Source organism: Athene noctua, chromosome 2 (genome assembly GCF_965140245.1).
Source record: "Athene noctua chromosome 2, bAthNoc1.hap1.1, whole genome shotgun sequence".
In the NCBI taxonomy this organism is placed as follows: Eukaryota; Metazoa; Chordata; class Aves; order Strigiformes; family Strigidae; genus Athene; species Athene noctua.
In genome coordinates this window covers 61,602,628-61,618,274 of record NC_134038.1, presented here as the reverse complement: position 1 = coordinate 61,618,274, position 15,647 = coordinate 61,602,628, and the positions used below count along the sequence as shown (strand labels likewise).

At 37.0% G+C, this 15,647-nt stretch overlaps 1 protein-coding gene across 1 annotated transcript in view; it reads right to left on the bottom strand.

The window, feature by feature from the left end:
• The window catches only part of CCDC102B (coiled-coil domain containing 102B), a 179,900-nt gene that overhangs the window by 139,568 nt on the left and 24,685 nt on the right, over positions 1-15,647 (bottom strand). Inside the window, 2 exon segments of the mRNA XM_074897770.1 lie at positions 11,501-11,609; positions 15,005-15,219. Of these exon segments, the coding sequence (XP_074753871.1) occupies positions 11,501-11,609; positions 15,005-15,219 (324 nt within the window).

The window sequence follows — 15,647 nt, the reverse complement described above, 5'->3', positions numbered from 1 at the left end:
ATGTTTCACGAACAAGCAAGGGAAAACTGGGACTCTCGACATTCACACCAAAAAGATATTGTTTGTTTGCTTTACAAACAGTAGCATGATTTTCTTGCAGTTGATTGAATTGCGACAGAACACAGCAGGAGTGACAGTGGTAATAGATTAAACAAATTGTGTTAAAAAAAACTAAGTAAATGGCAAAGACTGTTTTAGGCATAGGGATTATAGTAATTATTTCTCCTAATTTAATTTGAAAACTCAAAGGGCAGCTGGTTTGGAGCATTCTTAACCAAAAAGATCTGAAACTAAACATAAGCTTTCATCCCTTAATTTGCCTCAGTGACATTTTAGCTTTATGAGAAAAAAAAAGATTGCTCATTAGTTCCTCAGTCTGCTTAAAGGTTCAATGCTAGACATTTTGGTTTATATTTCAAAAGAGGGTATAATAGACCTCTGCTGAGAAACTTTTTTTTTTAAGAAGACAATTAAAACCTTTTATTAAACATTGCTTATTTCCCTTTTCATCTAAGTATTGTTGCAATACTGAAGTTGCCCATTTTAAGAGTTTCTATGATCTTGAATTAATTTACTTCTGTCACTAGTGCTCTTATCAGGGGCAGGGGACTGGGGGTGTGTGTGGTTTTGTTTTTTTTTTTCCTCCACAAACCTAATACAACAAACTTCTTCACAAAATAAGGAACACAGATTATCCCTTTAGATAGCTGAGACTGATTAATGTAAATTTTTTTCAACATCAAGATAAATAACAGATTTTTCAGTTTGTATGTTTATGAGTAGAAATACATATACAGACTGTGCTGGAAGTAAAAATAAGCTTCAATTCTATGGGAAAGGATGACTAACTAAATTTTCAGGCTTAACTCTCAGGACAGTGATAATTTATCTATAATTTACCAAAGATAATTTTAAAAATTGGGATTTTTATAGATAAACAGCATATAAACATAACTGTCATCCAGACTATAACAGCCTGCCTGACTTTGCTTTAAGTAGTTATCTATTGCTGTGTGTTTAGTAATGCTACTAGTTATTATTAGTAACTACTTCAGGGACTAGAATAGACCATGAGCCATTCTAATAAGGACTGTAAAAAGAAGATGGTAACTCAAAAAATACAGGGATCTGTCACAAAAAGATGAATGAAGACATGCAGAAAATCATCTGGAAAAGAGTAAACAGTGCAATAGGTAACCTCTTTTTTTTTTTTTTTCTTTTTTTTTTTAAGTTTTCTTTGCCAAACAGAAGGTCAACACATCTCTTTTTCCAACTGATTTCTAAGCCGACCTTCCATCCTAACTTTCTATTGCTGAGTTGAGCCAAATGTACAAATAAATAAGGAACTGTAAGAAAACAGTAAATCAATAGTGGTCAGCATGATTGGAAACACTCAAAGCAAGTTCAAACTGTCATCAGTCTCAAGAATTTCCTAGACTGTATCAGTATGACATGCTGCAGATCAGAACACTGTTCAATCCAACTCACTAGAAATTATTAAATTAACAATATTAAAGATGTAAAGAGAATGTTAATTGATAGACAGGAAAAGAAAATACCACATAAAATTACCTTAGTTTACAGTACAGTTTTCAGTGTAACTGCTAATGAATCGTACCAACAATAGATCAAAGTCAACAGCAAAAAATTAAAGCACTCTACATTTGAGATAGGAACTATGCAAGATCACTTACCTTACAGATAAAGATTGTTGACTTTTCAGATTAATAGTTAAGTGGTGCTGGGAATAGGATGTTTGTTGTAATTGTAGATCTCTAAAAATAAACACATCTTAGATTATTAGAATACTAAATAGTGTGAAACCATACTGGAATTTGTAATCATTACTTTCCTGTAGGCAAAACAATCCATACCAACATACTTAATAAAAATTTGAAAGTCCAGATGGATCGCTTTTACTTCTGCAAACTGACTTGACTCGCCCTCTCCTTCAGTGGCCTCAAAGACTTGTCTTGTGGGACTCCACCCAGCAGCTTTCCACTTTCGATGGTTTTCTACCACATGAAAGGATCCGTCAGTAAACAGAGCATAACACCTTTCATCTTCTGGTAACTCATTATATGGCTGTGCCTCTTGGGCATGAGCCACCTCCTCTGACAGTCCTCCAAAATCTCTATCTTCTGTCCAGTCCGTGATCTCTTCCAGGGTCCCTGGACATTTGGGGTTTTCAAGTCAAGCTCATTGTGTGATTAACGCGACCCATTTACTCCAGGTAGCACTGGTTGCATGGTGTGTGGAAGGGATGTTTCCTTTGAACATCCAATGTAATACAGGCAATCATGGTGCCAAGAGGAGCTGTGCTTCTGTACCAACAACTTCTAAAGCAGCTCGAATCCCCTCATATGCTGTCAGTATCTTCTTTCAGTCGGAGTATAGTGGGCTTCTGATCCTCGATACCCCCAGCTCCAAAATCCTAATGGTCAACTTCAAGTTTCACCTGGTATCTTCTACCAGAGGCTCCATGTGAGTCCGTGCTCCCCAGTTGATGTGTAATGTACATTCTGCACAGCTGGTCCTGTCCGAACAGGCCCAAGAGCTACCGCCCGAGCTATCTCCTGTTTGATGTGGTCAAAGTCTTGTTGTTGCTCAAGAACCCACTCAAAATGGTTCTTCTTTCGGGTCACTTGATAGAGAGGGCTCACAAGCTGACTGTAATCTGGAATATGCATCTTCCAAAATCCAACAAGTCCTAAGAAAGCTTGTGTTTCCTTATTGTTGGTTGGTGGAGACATAGTTGCTATCTTGTTGACAACATCCACAGGCATTTGACAGCGTCCATCTTGCCATTTTATTCCCAAGAACTGAATGTCTTGTGCTGGTCCCTTGACCTCGCTTTTCTTTATGGCAAACCCAGCTCTCAGAAGAATCTCAATTACTCTTTGCCCTTTCTTGAACACTTCTGCTGCCTCGTTGCCCCACACAATGATGTCATTGATGTATTGTAGATGTTCAGGGGCATCATCCTTTTCCAGTGCAGTTTTAATTAGTCCATGACAAATAGTGGGGCTGTGCTTCCACCCCTGGGGCAGTCGATTCTGGGTATAATTGACACCCCCCCACGTGAAAGCAAACTGTGGCCTGCAGTCTTCTGCCAAAGGAATTGAAAAGAATGAATTGGCAATGTCGACTGTGGCATACCACTTGGCTACCTTTGACTCCAGTTCATATTGGAGCTCTAACATATCTGGTACAGCAGCACTCAGTGGTGGCGTCACTTCATTCAGGTCACGATAATCTACTGTTAACCTCCACCCTCTGTCAGACTTTCACACCGGCCATATTGGGCTATTAAAAGGGGAATGTGTCTTACTGATGACACCTTGGCTCTTCAGTTGATGAATCAGTTCTTGGATGGGAGCCAGAGAGTCTTGGTTTGTGTGATACTGCCGTCGGTGCACGGTCCTTGTAGCAATTACCACCTGTTGTTCTTCAGCTTGCAACAATTCCACAACAAAAAGATCTTCTGAGAGGCCAGGAAGATTAGACAACTGTTTGACCTTCTCTGTGTTCACACTGGCCACACCAAAAGCCCATCAGTATCCTTTTGGGTCTTTGAAGTACCCCCTTTTGGCAGGGCTCTTTCCTCACAATTCATGTACACAGGTTTCCAACTTAAAGGTGGGTTGACCATCTCACTTCCTAATGTCCTCCCCCTGGTCACGCGGGAAGAACCAAAGTTCACCACGTGTCATGCGCCTGGGTTTCCTTTTCCCTCTCACTGGGGTGGAAGCCAACTGATTTCTTGGGCACGTGCTCCTGACATCCAGGGTGCTTGTCTTCTGGAGCAAGACTCTCTTCAAAGTTCTGAAGTCAGGAAGAGACTTCCTCCACAGTTGGTGTACGTCTTAGTCCTTCTCCCACATCCATTTCTGGGTAGTACATCGCAGCCAAGCCAGCAGAATATGAGGATGGTGCACCTTTAATCACCTTCCTCCACATGGCCTGTGTGCCCAGGACATCCTCTGGATTTTTAGTGGCTTCATCATTATCTGGATCACCATAGATGACTTCCAGCACTGCTAATTCTCTCAGGCACTGGACTCCTTCATCCGCAGTAGTCCACTTCCCTGGGAAGTTGTCCATAAGATCTTCCTTGAAAGGGTACCTTGCTTTAACACTTGAAAGGTGCCGTCTCCACAGACTGCAAATTCCCGATTCTTTTCCAATTCCCTTTTCAATTCCTCAATTTTTAGCAAGGGAACCCAGCTGTTGGGCTTCCTTACCTTCCAGTTGTTGAGCATCAGCCCCATTATCCCAACATCAGCGCAGCCAGGCAGCAATCTGCTCACCCGGCTGGCGGCAATAGTCTTTCCGCAGATCTTGCAGTTCTGATGACGTCAGGGACTGGGTAGATTCTGCCTCCTGTTTCAGTTCTGTTATTCCCTCTTCCGATACCTTTGCTGAAAGACCAGTTTCTTCCTCTTCTTTCTTCTCCCTTATTAATCAAGGGTATGGGCCTGTTGTTCTCCTTGTCCACTGTTTCTTTTTTACTACTGGGGCAATCTCTGTTGTTATTGTTACTGTTTGAGTTCCCATGTCAACCACAGTCCTTTGAGAGTGCTGAACTGCAGCTTGATAACCATAGGCTAGGCTCCAGTACAGTGCTAGAAGTTACTAATTTTCACTGGAATAGGCAAGGCACCTTCTATCAGGTGGTGTGTCAATTTTGTGGTGTTGCTTGCCTGTTCAGGGTTAAGATCTCAGCTATGGGAGGTGATAACCATCTAGGAACCTGCCTGAATCCTTTCTCTCCCCCTGCCACCTAGGGACAGGCCACCTCAAGGCACATTTTGATATTAGCTCACCCAGAATTTGCCTTCTCTTACACTGAAAACATACTGAGCTCCACAGAACCCAAAATAGGCAAACAGTATTAATGAACAGTATCAAAGAGCTAACATAAGCGTGAATAAGTACCTCGAGAGCCTGCAAAATAAAACTACCCATGATGTTCCCTGTTTCTTCCAGCATGTTCCTGAGCTTAGTAAAATAAAGATAAGCAGCAAAATCAACAAACCTATGACCAGAACAAGAGCTTGTCACTTAATAATTGCTATAGCTATTGCACACTTAATATAAAACTGCTGTTGGCTTGCCTCAAAGACTGTGGTGGTTTGACCTTGGCTAAATGCCAGGTACCCATCAAGTTGCTCTATCACTTCCCCCCCACCTCCCCCTTTTATCTCAACAGGGCAAAGAGGGGAAAAAATAAGATAGGGAAAAAAAAACAACCCTTGTGGTTAAAACAAAAGAAGTTTTAATATAAGCAAGATGAAGCAAAAGTCCATGCATGGAAGCAAAAAGAAAACAGATTTATTCTCTCCTTCCCATGAAGAGGCAATGTCGGCCCTTCTGAGGAGCAGGGCTCCCATACGCGTAGTGGTTGCCTCGGAGGACCAAGGGTGACCCCACCCCCTTCCTCCTTTCTCCCAGCTTTACACTGAGCAGACGTCATACGGTCTGGAATATCCCTCTGGTCAGTTTGGGTCAGCTGTCCCGGCTGTGTCCCCTCCCAAGACCTTGCCCACCCCGTCCCACTGGGGGAAATATCAGAAAGAACCTTGGTGCTGTGTAAGCACTGCTCAGCAGCAGCCACAACACCAGGGTGCCATCAACACCCTGCCAGCTCCCAGCATAAACCACAGCACCGTGAGGGATGCTATAGGGGAAAACATTCCAACTCAGCCAGACCCAGTACAACATAATATTACATTTTCAGGAAAATCAAGATTGCATCAAAGCTGCTTGATATATATGTATATATATACTATTATACCACAAGACTATTATACCAATGTTACTTAAAGTGCAGGTAATTTCCCCTGTACGCCAGATTCCAAAAGTTGCCATGTTCTGGTACAGTGAGCTTTCTCCTTAAACAATAGCCTATACTAAAAGGGACAGATTAAAACAGTATATAGGGGTTATTTCCTCTTCTGAACTGAAAGTTCAACAGGATTCAAGAAATGCAGAAGCTGCCTTTGTCCAAAGAAAATTTAAAGTGTTGTGTTGCTTAGGCTTCAAATAAATATGATATAGACCATTGTCTTTACACAGCTTTCCTTTCAAAGACTGTCCTTACAAAAAAAAAAAAAAAAAAAAAAAATTATCCTTGTCTTGGTTTGTATTTTCATTGCCAAACATGCCATGAAGACCCAGGAAATATTGGCAAATATAACCCAATACAGTTTAAATATCTTGTTAGAAGCCAGTACGGGGAAGAAACATCAATGAAACATTTGTAGGAAAATAGGCAAGCAAACAGAACCTTGATGTTATGCACCACTACAAATTATATATTATGTTGGACAGTAAAAACATTCACATAATGTACATATTTTCTAAGCATAACACTAAATATGAACTGGTAAATGATTTAGGAAAACAGTGGAAAGAGTAGTTAAAGCTCTATAAGAATTCTTGCTTAAGCAATGCGTCAGAATTCTTTCCTTAGTCTCAAACTACCTGTAAGCTACAGGTAAAGGCAGGAAAAAGAAATGTGTACATCTAAAGAATTTTTTAAAGTACATTAGGAAACCATGAATCAAATGTGTGATAACATCATAATCCCATTTCACTGTCTGAAAAATCACACTAGCCTCTCAAACAAATGAAGGATTGAGCACAGTAAGGGACACTCCAAATTCCACATCTAAGTCTAAAACTAATGAGTTTTTATGACAGGAAAATTAACTGCACTAAGTTTCCACTTTATAAAGTCATTGAGTAGTCAAATAATTCAGACATTGTTTTCAGAAAATTGTCTAACAATATTTTAAAACTCAGCCTTGACGATTCTGATGTCAAACTTTATACAGACTCCTTTAGCACATCAAAACAGACTACTGGCTATTCTGCAGTATATAAAATCACCGCAAAATTAATTTTTGGAACATAATTTTATTCCTATGATAACTTTGCATAGTATGCAATATTTCTGTGCCTCTTAGGTGAGAATTAAAGAGAACAATTCACAGTAGCATTTGTAGCCATCAAGGCCACTGTTTTGTATCTGATAATTATTGTGTTTTCTGCAGGATTCGGGAGATAATCAGAAGGCATTTTTGGCGACAGGCAAAGATTATGGGACAGAATAGATGGTTTTACTACATATATCTAAACGTCCTGTAAGATTATCAGAATATCACTATTTCAAATTCATGTATATACTAAGTGAATGAAAATAGCAATGATAAATTCATGTATATACTAAGTGAATGAAAATAGCAATGATAGGTAAGTAGCTCTGCAGCATCTTCACACTATAAGGTAATTTCAAAATAAATATTTCTGGAAAAGGTGGAAATAATACAGAATCTTTAACAAGAATTAGCTGTTAAGAACCTGAGTCTCTAAAAAGGCTGTTACATTTTAAACAGCATTTAAATGTCTACAGTGAGTAAAAGACTTATTTCGTCTTAACATCTCACTCACCTCAGTGGAGTTTCCTCCATCTGGGAAACAACAAGTTTTTCTCTAAAAGGAAGTAATGCACCTAAGTAACAATACACAGACTGCCATAATATACAGTGTAAAACATCTATTTACTGAGAGAGAGAACAGAAAATATTTGTTTTAAAAGATGTCTTTGGCTCTAGTGCAAAATCAGCAGTGCTGGCGACTGATCTTCAACTCTGTGAGAAAAAGAGGAAGAACAGAAATGTCTCTGCCTACGATACACAATACTAATTTAGCCTGTGTTCCTTTTCACCTAAGGATGCTTCTTTTGATACTGACATTCCAATAGGCTTTAAGTACCAATTAGTGTAATTTTTGCCTCATATCCCACAAACTGGGATAGGAATTTCCCTCATTAATTACCAACACACTAGACAACGAGTAAGGGAACATTCTGTACCTCAGCTAGCAGAAAATAATTTTAAACACAGAAGTCACTGTCTATAGTAGCATTTGTAAGTCTGCAGTGCACTCCGGTGGAAAACAGCAGTATATACATTTTTTTCCACTGTTTTCTGTATAATGCAAAATTGCTTGGTAAATATTCCATCTATTTAACTTTTCAACCACCAGAAAAGCATGTCCTTCAGAAATTATAAAGACAGATATAAAATGTTGAGGAAGACTCGCAAAGAGTGCTAACAAGAATGTTTTATTGTGCATTTTATAATATTAAATGAGCATTTTAAAACATAAAACTTAAAACATAAAGCAGTCTTGCTATCTATAATTCTGCATCTACAAATATCAGGGCAACACACCAAAGATTTGTTCTGTTTTACAAAGACTCTGAAGACCTAACTAAACACACTCAGATACATTTTTTGTGTCTTTCAGACTGTAAGTTTAGTTAATTGATTTGTAAACTAAGCTATATCTGACAAAATTGGAGAGCCCATTTCCAGGGACATTTGATTAGCAATATCAAATATACAAATATACAAATATATCCGATATCAAGGCCCTTTGTTTATTCAGTGGTTTTACAGACTTGATCTTTGCCCTTAGGTGGATTCTCATGCAAACACAACAATAAAGCAAGCGTAATTTTAACAGAGCAATTGCTTTCCCCTTTTTAAGAATAACAAAGTTTTTTACAATTGTTAATAGGTTATTTGTGATATATGTGAAAATCAAGGCATAGGAAATATTAATTGATTTAGTATCCCACTAAGAGCTGCAAACTCTTCTAGAAGTAGAACTGAAGCTTATTAACCAGATAGTACAAAATGGTTTTGACAGCTAAGATATGTAGATGTATAAATCTTAGTTTAAGATGTGATCTTACAGACTGAATATTACGTAACAAGCTCATAAATAGGTCTCTTCAAACGCCCCAAATGTATCTATCAATCTCTGACACTGATAGCATTGTTAGACCAAAAATTCACAATAATATGTAAAAAAGGCTCCAGATAGTACAATACATTTTTTTCCTGCAATAAACACAAAGTGTAAGGAAGGGAAACTCCACTTCCATTCTTCCTTTCTCCCTGGAAAAATATTTGGTTGACATAAAATCTTAATTCACTAGCTCCCTAAAGAAAGCCAAGACACAATTTTCACTACCTAGTCATCCAAGCAAGGTAAAAATTTATGCCCTAATCTGTAGTGACGAAGTAATCTTTAAGAGGAATAGTCAATTAGGACTTGGTTTTAACTGTTATACTGAAAGAATAATTGAAATTAAAGAAAGGCCAGAGCAAGCTAAATGAATGACAACTTCTGAGTGTCCTTGGAGAAACAGGCAAAACCACGTGCAGTAAAAGCAGATGGTATTTGACTGCTTTGAAATAAAGAAACACAGTGGTGTCAAACATCAGTCAAGATTTGAACAATAAGCTGCCTAGTGCTAATCTTAGCTTCTTATTTTACTATTTGATGGAAGAGCGGAATTATTCTTACAGAAAAAGAAGGGATTGATTTCAACACTAAATGCGACTACCTGTTGTACCTGCTAAAACAGCCTAATTTATGACCCCAAACAGGACAAGTTCAATTCTAGTGTCACACAAAGCTACATGTAATGCTCATAGTTACTACAAATATAAATTGTCACTTTACTATTTTTTTTAGTTAATTAATTGAAAACTTATTTACAATTTCCAAATTTATGCAGAATGCATATTTTTTAAAAAATCTGACTATCAGGATCACCAAGGATTTCCATGTTTCGTTTGTTCCAAGGTTAGTGAATATTCATCTTTTAACAGAAAGTAATCAGTTACTGGGAGCACTATTACTCAAGTCTTTGCAGCTATGAAGCTTCTAACATTACACAAAATCTCTCAGACTTCCAAAAGGCTAGCAGAGCTAACCATTCATAAAAATGGTTTAATTTGCTGTGACACTGCCACTTGAAAACCAAGCATTTCTGTTCCGCAGTCCCAAAGGAAATAGCAGATTAAGTTATGCATGGCTGAAGCCAAAAACTCTCAGTGGAGAACAATAAAATAATCCAGAGGCAACGATTAATCTGTTATTAATCTAGAAATTCCTTTGTGATTTAATATTGCAGGCGTGCCTATGAATCAGATTCCATGCTTAGCCTAATACATGTTTGCACTTTCCTTTATTTTCAAATTTTTCACTGTCAAAAACCTTGTATGGTGTTCCAGCATCCAGTTCTCAACAGTAATATATAGTAAGTGACATTCACACACACATCACCAACACAAGATTAGTTTTTTTCAATAAAGGAAGAATTTTCATTTACAAAAACCTCCCACAAATGTAAGTAACTTCATACACATCAGTCAGGTTCATTGCTAGATGTATATATCTTATAAATCTGAGAAGACAAACAGAATGCTCAAAATAATACCTGCAATTAAAGCGATTCAGCATTTTTCCAAGAGAAATGCAGTAACACATATATATATATATGTGTATATGCATGCAGATATATATAGAAATTTGAATCTGTCGATCTCCAACCAATTGTCAGCGAGTTATTGTTTCCTGTTTTTTCTGTTCCCAGTGCTCTAAAGTACTGTAAAACATAAAGACTACATTTCTTAAGCAAAACAATTGACTAAATCTAGACTTCCTCTGTTGTGCAGAAGTATGACAAGCTAAAATCTTACTTAATGAGCAAGCAGAAAATAAAGAATTAAAATCTGAAGGAACTCAGATATGACAGATAGATGTTGATTTGTTGCTGTGGATGTTTATTTAGGAAAGAAATTCCATTTATGTATGTACCACCTCGTAACTAGAACTGGGAATTTAAAAGACTGCTTGCAATATTTTCCCAAATGTAAAAAGAAATCTAATTATTTTTCCTGGATTTTTCCAAATCTGAGATGTTAAATTTATAGGAAATTTGAAAATCTCTATCTATATTTATATAGATACACATTTTGAGTTTTGTTGGATCTAAGACATCCTCAATCTATTGTTCTGAAATTTATATCCTTAAAGCTGCAACACAAATATTTATTATTTTTCTACTCATGAACTTGGACTGAAATGGACACTTCATTCCTAACACCATTTCTACATAGCCCAGCAATGTTCTTAAATTGCTTCTTTAAAGTCAGATCTCCTTTATAAAAGTACAACTTCCATTCCCTCAGCCCTTCCTTGCCAGTCTTTCCTGAAGTCCTCCACAGTACTCCAATTGCATGAACTTGGCACAGTATCTTAATTGCTCCAACAATATTGTACTTCTATACCATATTCATGACCATGGCACACTGTACATCAAGACCACCACCCTCATCACACATGGGCACAGGGCACGAGCATCTGCCTCCTCTGGCTGGTCCCTTCCTGCAAGACTATGGAGCCACCCTTGCTGCTCCCCAGCAATAGTGCCATCATCGCAGTGCATGGTGGCTGTGCCGAGGCTGGGCTTCTACACACACCCTTGGCAGGTCTGTCCCTGCCATGCTATGGGGATAAATAGTTGATAAATGGTTGATTTATCACATTCATCATTTTACTCTTAGTACACAGCAAATCAAAGGTCTCAATTTTGTTTCTTACCCCATGTGACAGCTACATACTTCTAACATACCCGTTTCAGGCTTTCCAGCTTGGTTTGTCTCAGTTCTTCATATTTCCATTTCCAAATAAATAATTCATTTTCTATTTTTTCCATTTCTTTTTCCAGAAATACATTCATTCTGAAAAAAAAAAAAAAGTCAGCATTACTTTTTGAAGTTGACAACGACTTACTTTAAGTTTCCTTTCCACAGCTTGAGCTGTATTTTGCTTTGCCAACTGTATATCTGTTTTTTATTAAAAACCTATATTATCATCCTAAAGTTATTCCAAGATATTTACCAAAATTAACAGCTAAAGAGAACAAAGAAAACCAGTAGTATTGAATTAAAATTTTAAATGAAATGAAATTTTGGGATAAAGAAAATTTGGAAATGAACTTCAGGTATTGATACAGGTCAACTAATACGTGGCAAGTTAGTGATGATTCTCAGAGAAAAGATACTGTATCACTTTTATTTGGGTACAGACAAAGGATTAGTTTGAACATACACATATGGGGGAATATATACAGGATGTAGACAGTACTGAAACCAAAGATTATCTACTTTAGATGTTAAAAAGATATTAAAATATGTATATTTAATGTTTTAAGAAATACTTGCTCTTGAAAGAAAATCTAAAAGAATTTAGGAAAATGGATTATCTAGCTGAGAGATACTAGACCCTCATTAAACATTTGTGTCTGGAAGGTTATTTGAGACCATTACTACATTCAGGAAAATTATTTAGAACACAATTTGCAGAGAACGAATGATGCTTCCTTGGAGAAAGATACAGTGTTACTGAAAAAATGAATTTTTGTATTTACTTTTAGCCCTCTTCTAACCAATTAAAATATTTTCAGTTGTTCAGGAAATAATGAAAGAAATATGAAGCAGGAGAGGCACTACAGATGTTCTTGTCTTTGGGACAAATTAAAAATTCATTTCTGTGTTCACAGGAAACACTATTAGCCAAGTTCTGAAGAAAATAATGAATTTCTCATAATTTCATTTTATGAAATTCCTTCATAATTTAATTTTATATTTATGTAATGCATATGCATTATTTTGCAGTTTTGTAACAAAATAGAATTTGGAACATAATTACAAGTGAAATAAAAAATTCTTAATTACAAATAAAACTTTTCAAGTTATATGTCTAACATTTCTACGAAATCATAGAATGGTTTGGGTTGGAAGGGACCTTAAAGATCTTCTAGTTCCAACCCCCTGCCATGTGCAGGGACACCTTCCACTAGACCAGGTTGCTCAAAGCCCCGTCCAACCTGGCCTTGAACACTGCCAGGGAGGGGGCAGCCACAGCTTCTCTGAGCAACCTGTTCCTGTGCCACACCACCCTCACTGTAAAGAATTTCTTCCTGGAAGACCCAGAATAACTTTATTTCCCATGAATTTCAATGGTACCTCAAACGTGTATTTGATATGAGCCTTAGCGCCTAGTTGAGAATGTTGGTGTGTGATTTCACATTGTTCTTTGAAAGTTAAAACATAAACTGAGCTCTTTTTTGGTTTTGGTGGGTTTGGGGTTTTTTTTAGAGCTCCTTTCTTTTTAAATTTTGCAAAGCCTGGTTGGTGGCTTAAGGATATATTGACATTACTGAGGATGGCTCTAAACAGTATGCAAGGAGCATAGGTCCTCTCAGGGTGAAGAATGAAAACACCTTATGGAGAGAATATTCAGGTAACTAAGGGCAAGTCCAAACACTGGATATGCATGAGCTAACATGACCCTGGAAAGAAGACAGCCACAGTTCGGGAGTACTGTAAGTAAACCAGAAAACTCTACTGAGGCGGCCTGTGCTGTATGAGTAAGATCATACTGGCTGCCAAGGCAACCTTTGGCCTTGGGGTTCAAGCTGTCTGTGATCCAAGCTTGCTTTTGATGCAGCACAGCTGTGTGTCCTTGGCTCAAGCTTACTGAGACAATTGTTAAGCTGTGAGAAAGCATTTAAACTAGAGCCATGCAAGATAAGAAAAGCAAAAATGCAAACCAGGGTGAGATTCATTATCAGGAGCTCTAGGATCTAGGAGTAAAAATACTGAAATGAACACATAGAAAACCTAACAGGAAGAACTGGAAATCTGAAGATGGAAACTCAGCAAAATCAACTGATTCCACTAAGCAGTGGAGACCAACTCTTTCCAAACTGGCACATGACAGATTGCCCACAAGGACTCGTAGGCTGTCTCAAGAGACTGGTGACTATGTTTATACTTATCCTAGTAACATTACTCCTAACTATTTATTGTGTACATTGCCAAAAATAATTGCTTCATACTATTAAGTTGCATATATTCTGATTACAGAACATCTTTGTACACAGGTTACCCAAAGTGACCTAGAGAATGTTATACCAATGCCCATTGTTATGTGGAAATCACTGCTCTGTGAGCATATGTTGCCTGAGGTCGGCATTGCCATATGTTGCATGGTGTAGACGTGCCCCAGTTCTTACTATGTACCAGTAAATTCATTACCATATACCACAGTTGGTGTATATCTAAGCATAAATGGCAATGTCTGTCTCTCTGAAGTACAGTTACAAGTTGGCTGGAAAATTTAAGCATTCTGGGGTTTTTACTTCCAAAAAAAAAAACCTAAATCTTTTTTAATGAGATAGATGGTCATCTGCTGTCATTCAAATAAATAATTAGTGCATGTTTTCTACAGCTAATTCAAAAAACACAGTAAATACTATTTAGGAATTTAAAGGATTTTTTTTTTTTTTTTTTTTTTTTTTTTACTCAGACTTGTACTATCTACAGGAGAATTGTGAAAAAAAACTGACAGGAAATAAATTCATCATAGCTTACTATGATATTACAGACTCTCTGAACTGAAACCGCTGAACATATTTGCAATAGAGGGGGAATTTTCTTCCTCTTAATTTTCTAACTAACTTCAGCTGACTTTGAAGCTACAGTCACATACTGCCTGATGTCTCCTACTACAACATATGAGTTCTTTTAGGCCACCAAAATGCATTTAGTATTTATAAATTTGGTATGATACAATAAGCATACATTAAGTGTGTTATTCTCTGTTATCAGCTTTTCACATAGACCTTATTACAAGTGAAGAGATTAAGATGAACTGCATTTTGCAGCTGTATTCATGTGCTTTTAATTCAAAAACAAACTTAGTCATTCTGCAGTTGGACTCTTTCAAAGTCTGCTGGTAGAATATACTAAAATTTGTTATTATGCACAAAGCACTCCAATAACTGAGCATAACATATATTAGATTTCACTGCATTGATATCAAATTTCTAGTATAATTTTTTAATTAACTGTACATTCTTAACATACAAGCCAAGGAAAACTATAAACACACTATGTTGAATTTTCTCTCTAAAATCTTATTAAAGCCTTACAAATAGTAATTAATAAAGCTTATAAATGAGAATATATGAGCTATAAATGCAAATATGACCATATCTAGTTTAGAAAGTGTTTTTAAAATCTTTATTATTAATAGAGATTTATGCAGGTAGAATATACTTTGTACTTACTCTCTTTCCTTCTGTAAGATTTTCTGCATCTCAGCTAAACGCAAATGGAAGATTGAAACATCCATTGAATCATTCCCTGTTGTCTGAGCTGTACTGTCCAAACCTTTTTTAGGTTCCTCCAAATAGATGCTAGGAACTCCATGGGGAAAGGAATCAGGAGACTTTGGAGTGAATTTTTTATTGTGATTGCTTTGGTCTTTGATTACCTCTGCATCCTGAGAAAACAAAAATATGATATCTGAAAAAAAAAAAAAAAAAAAAAAAAAGGAAAAAGTCTAACATAACTTCTGCCTGGCCTACCAAGGCTCTTCTAGATATTCAAGGCACGTAGCAGAAAAAAGGGAACAGGTAACTTATACAGTTGCACTATATATGGATAGAATGTGCAAAAAAAGTCATTGTAGTTAGATCACTGTCATTTTGTGATCATCACGTCTTCTGTTATGACAAGCTTCATATCCAAAATATTTCTAATCTATCTTTACTAAAGAAATAGATTCCAGTCATCTTCAGTTGGCTATAGCTATGGTGAAGAGAGAATCACGGAACCAACAAAACCAGCATTGCAATTTCTGAACACAAATAATATATTGAGAAAATCAACATTAAGAACTCTTAAACTTTTAATGTAAATCATGTTGAA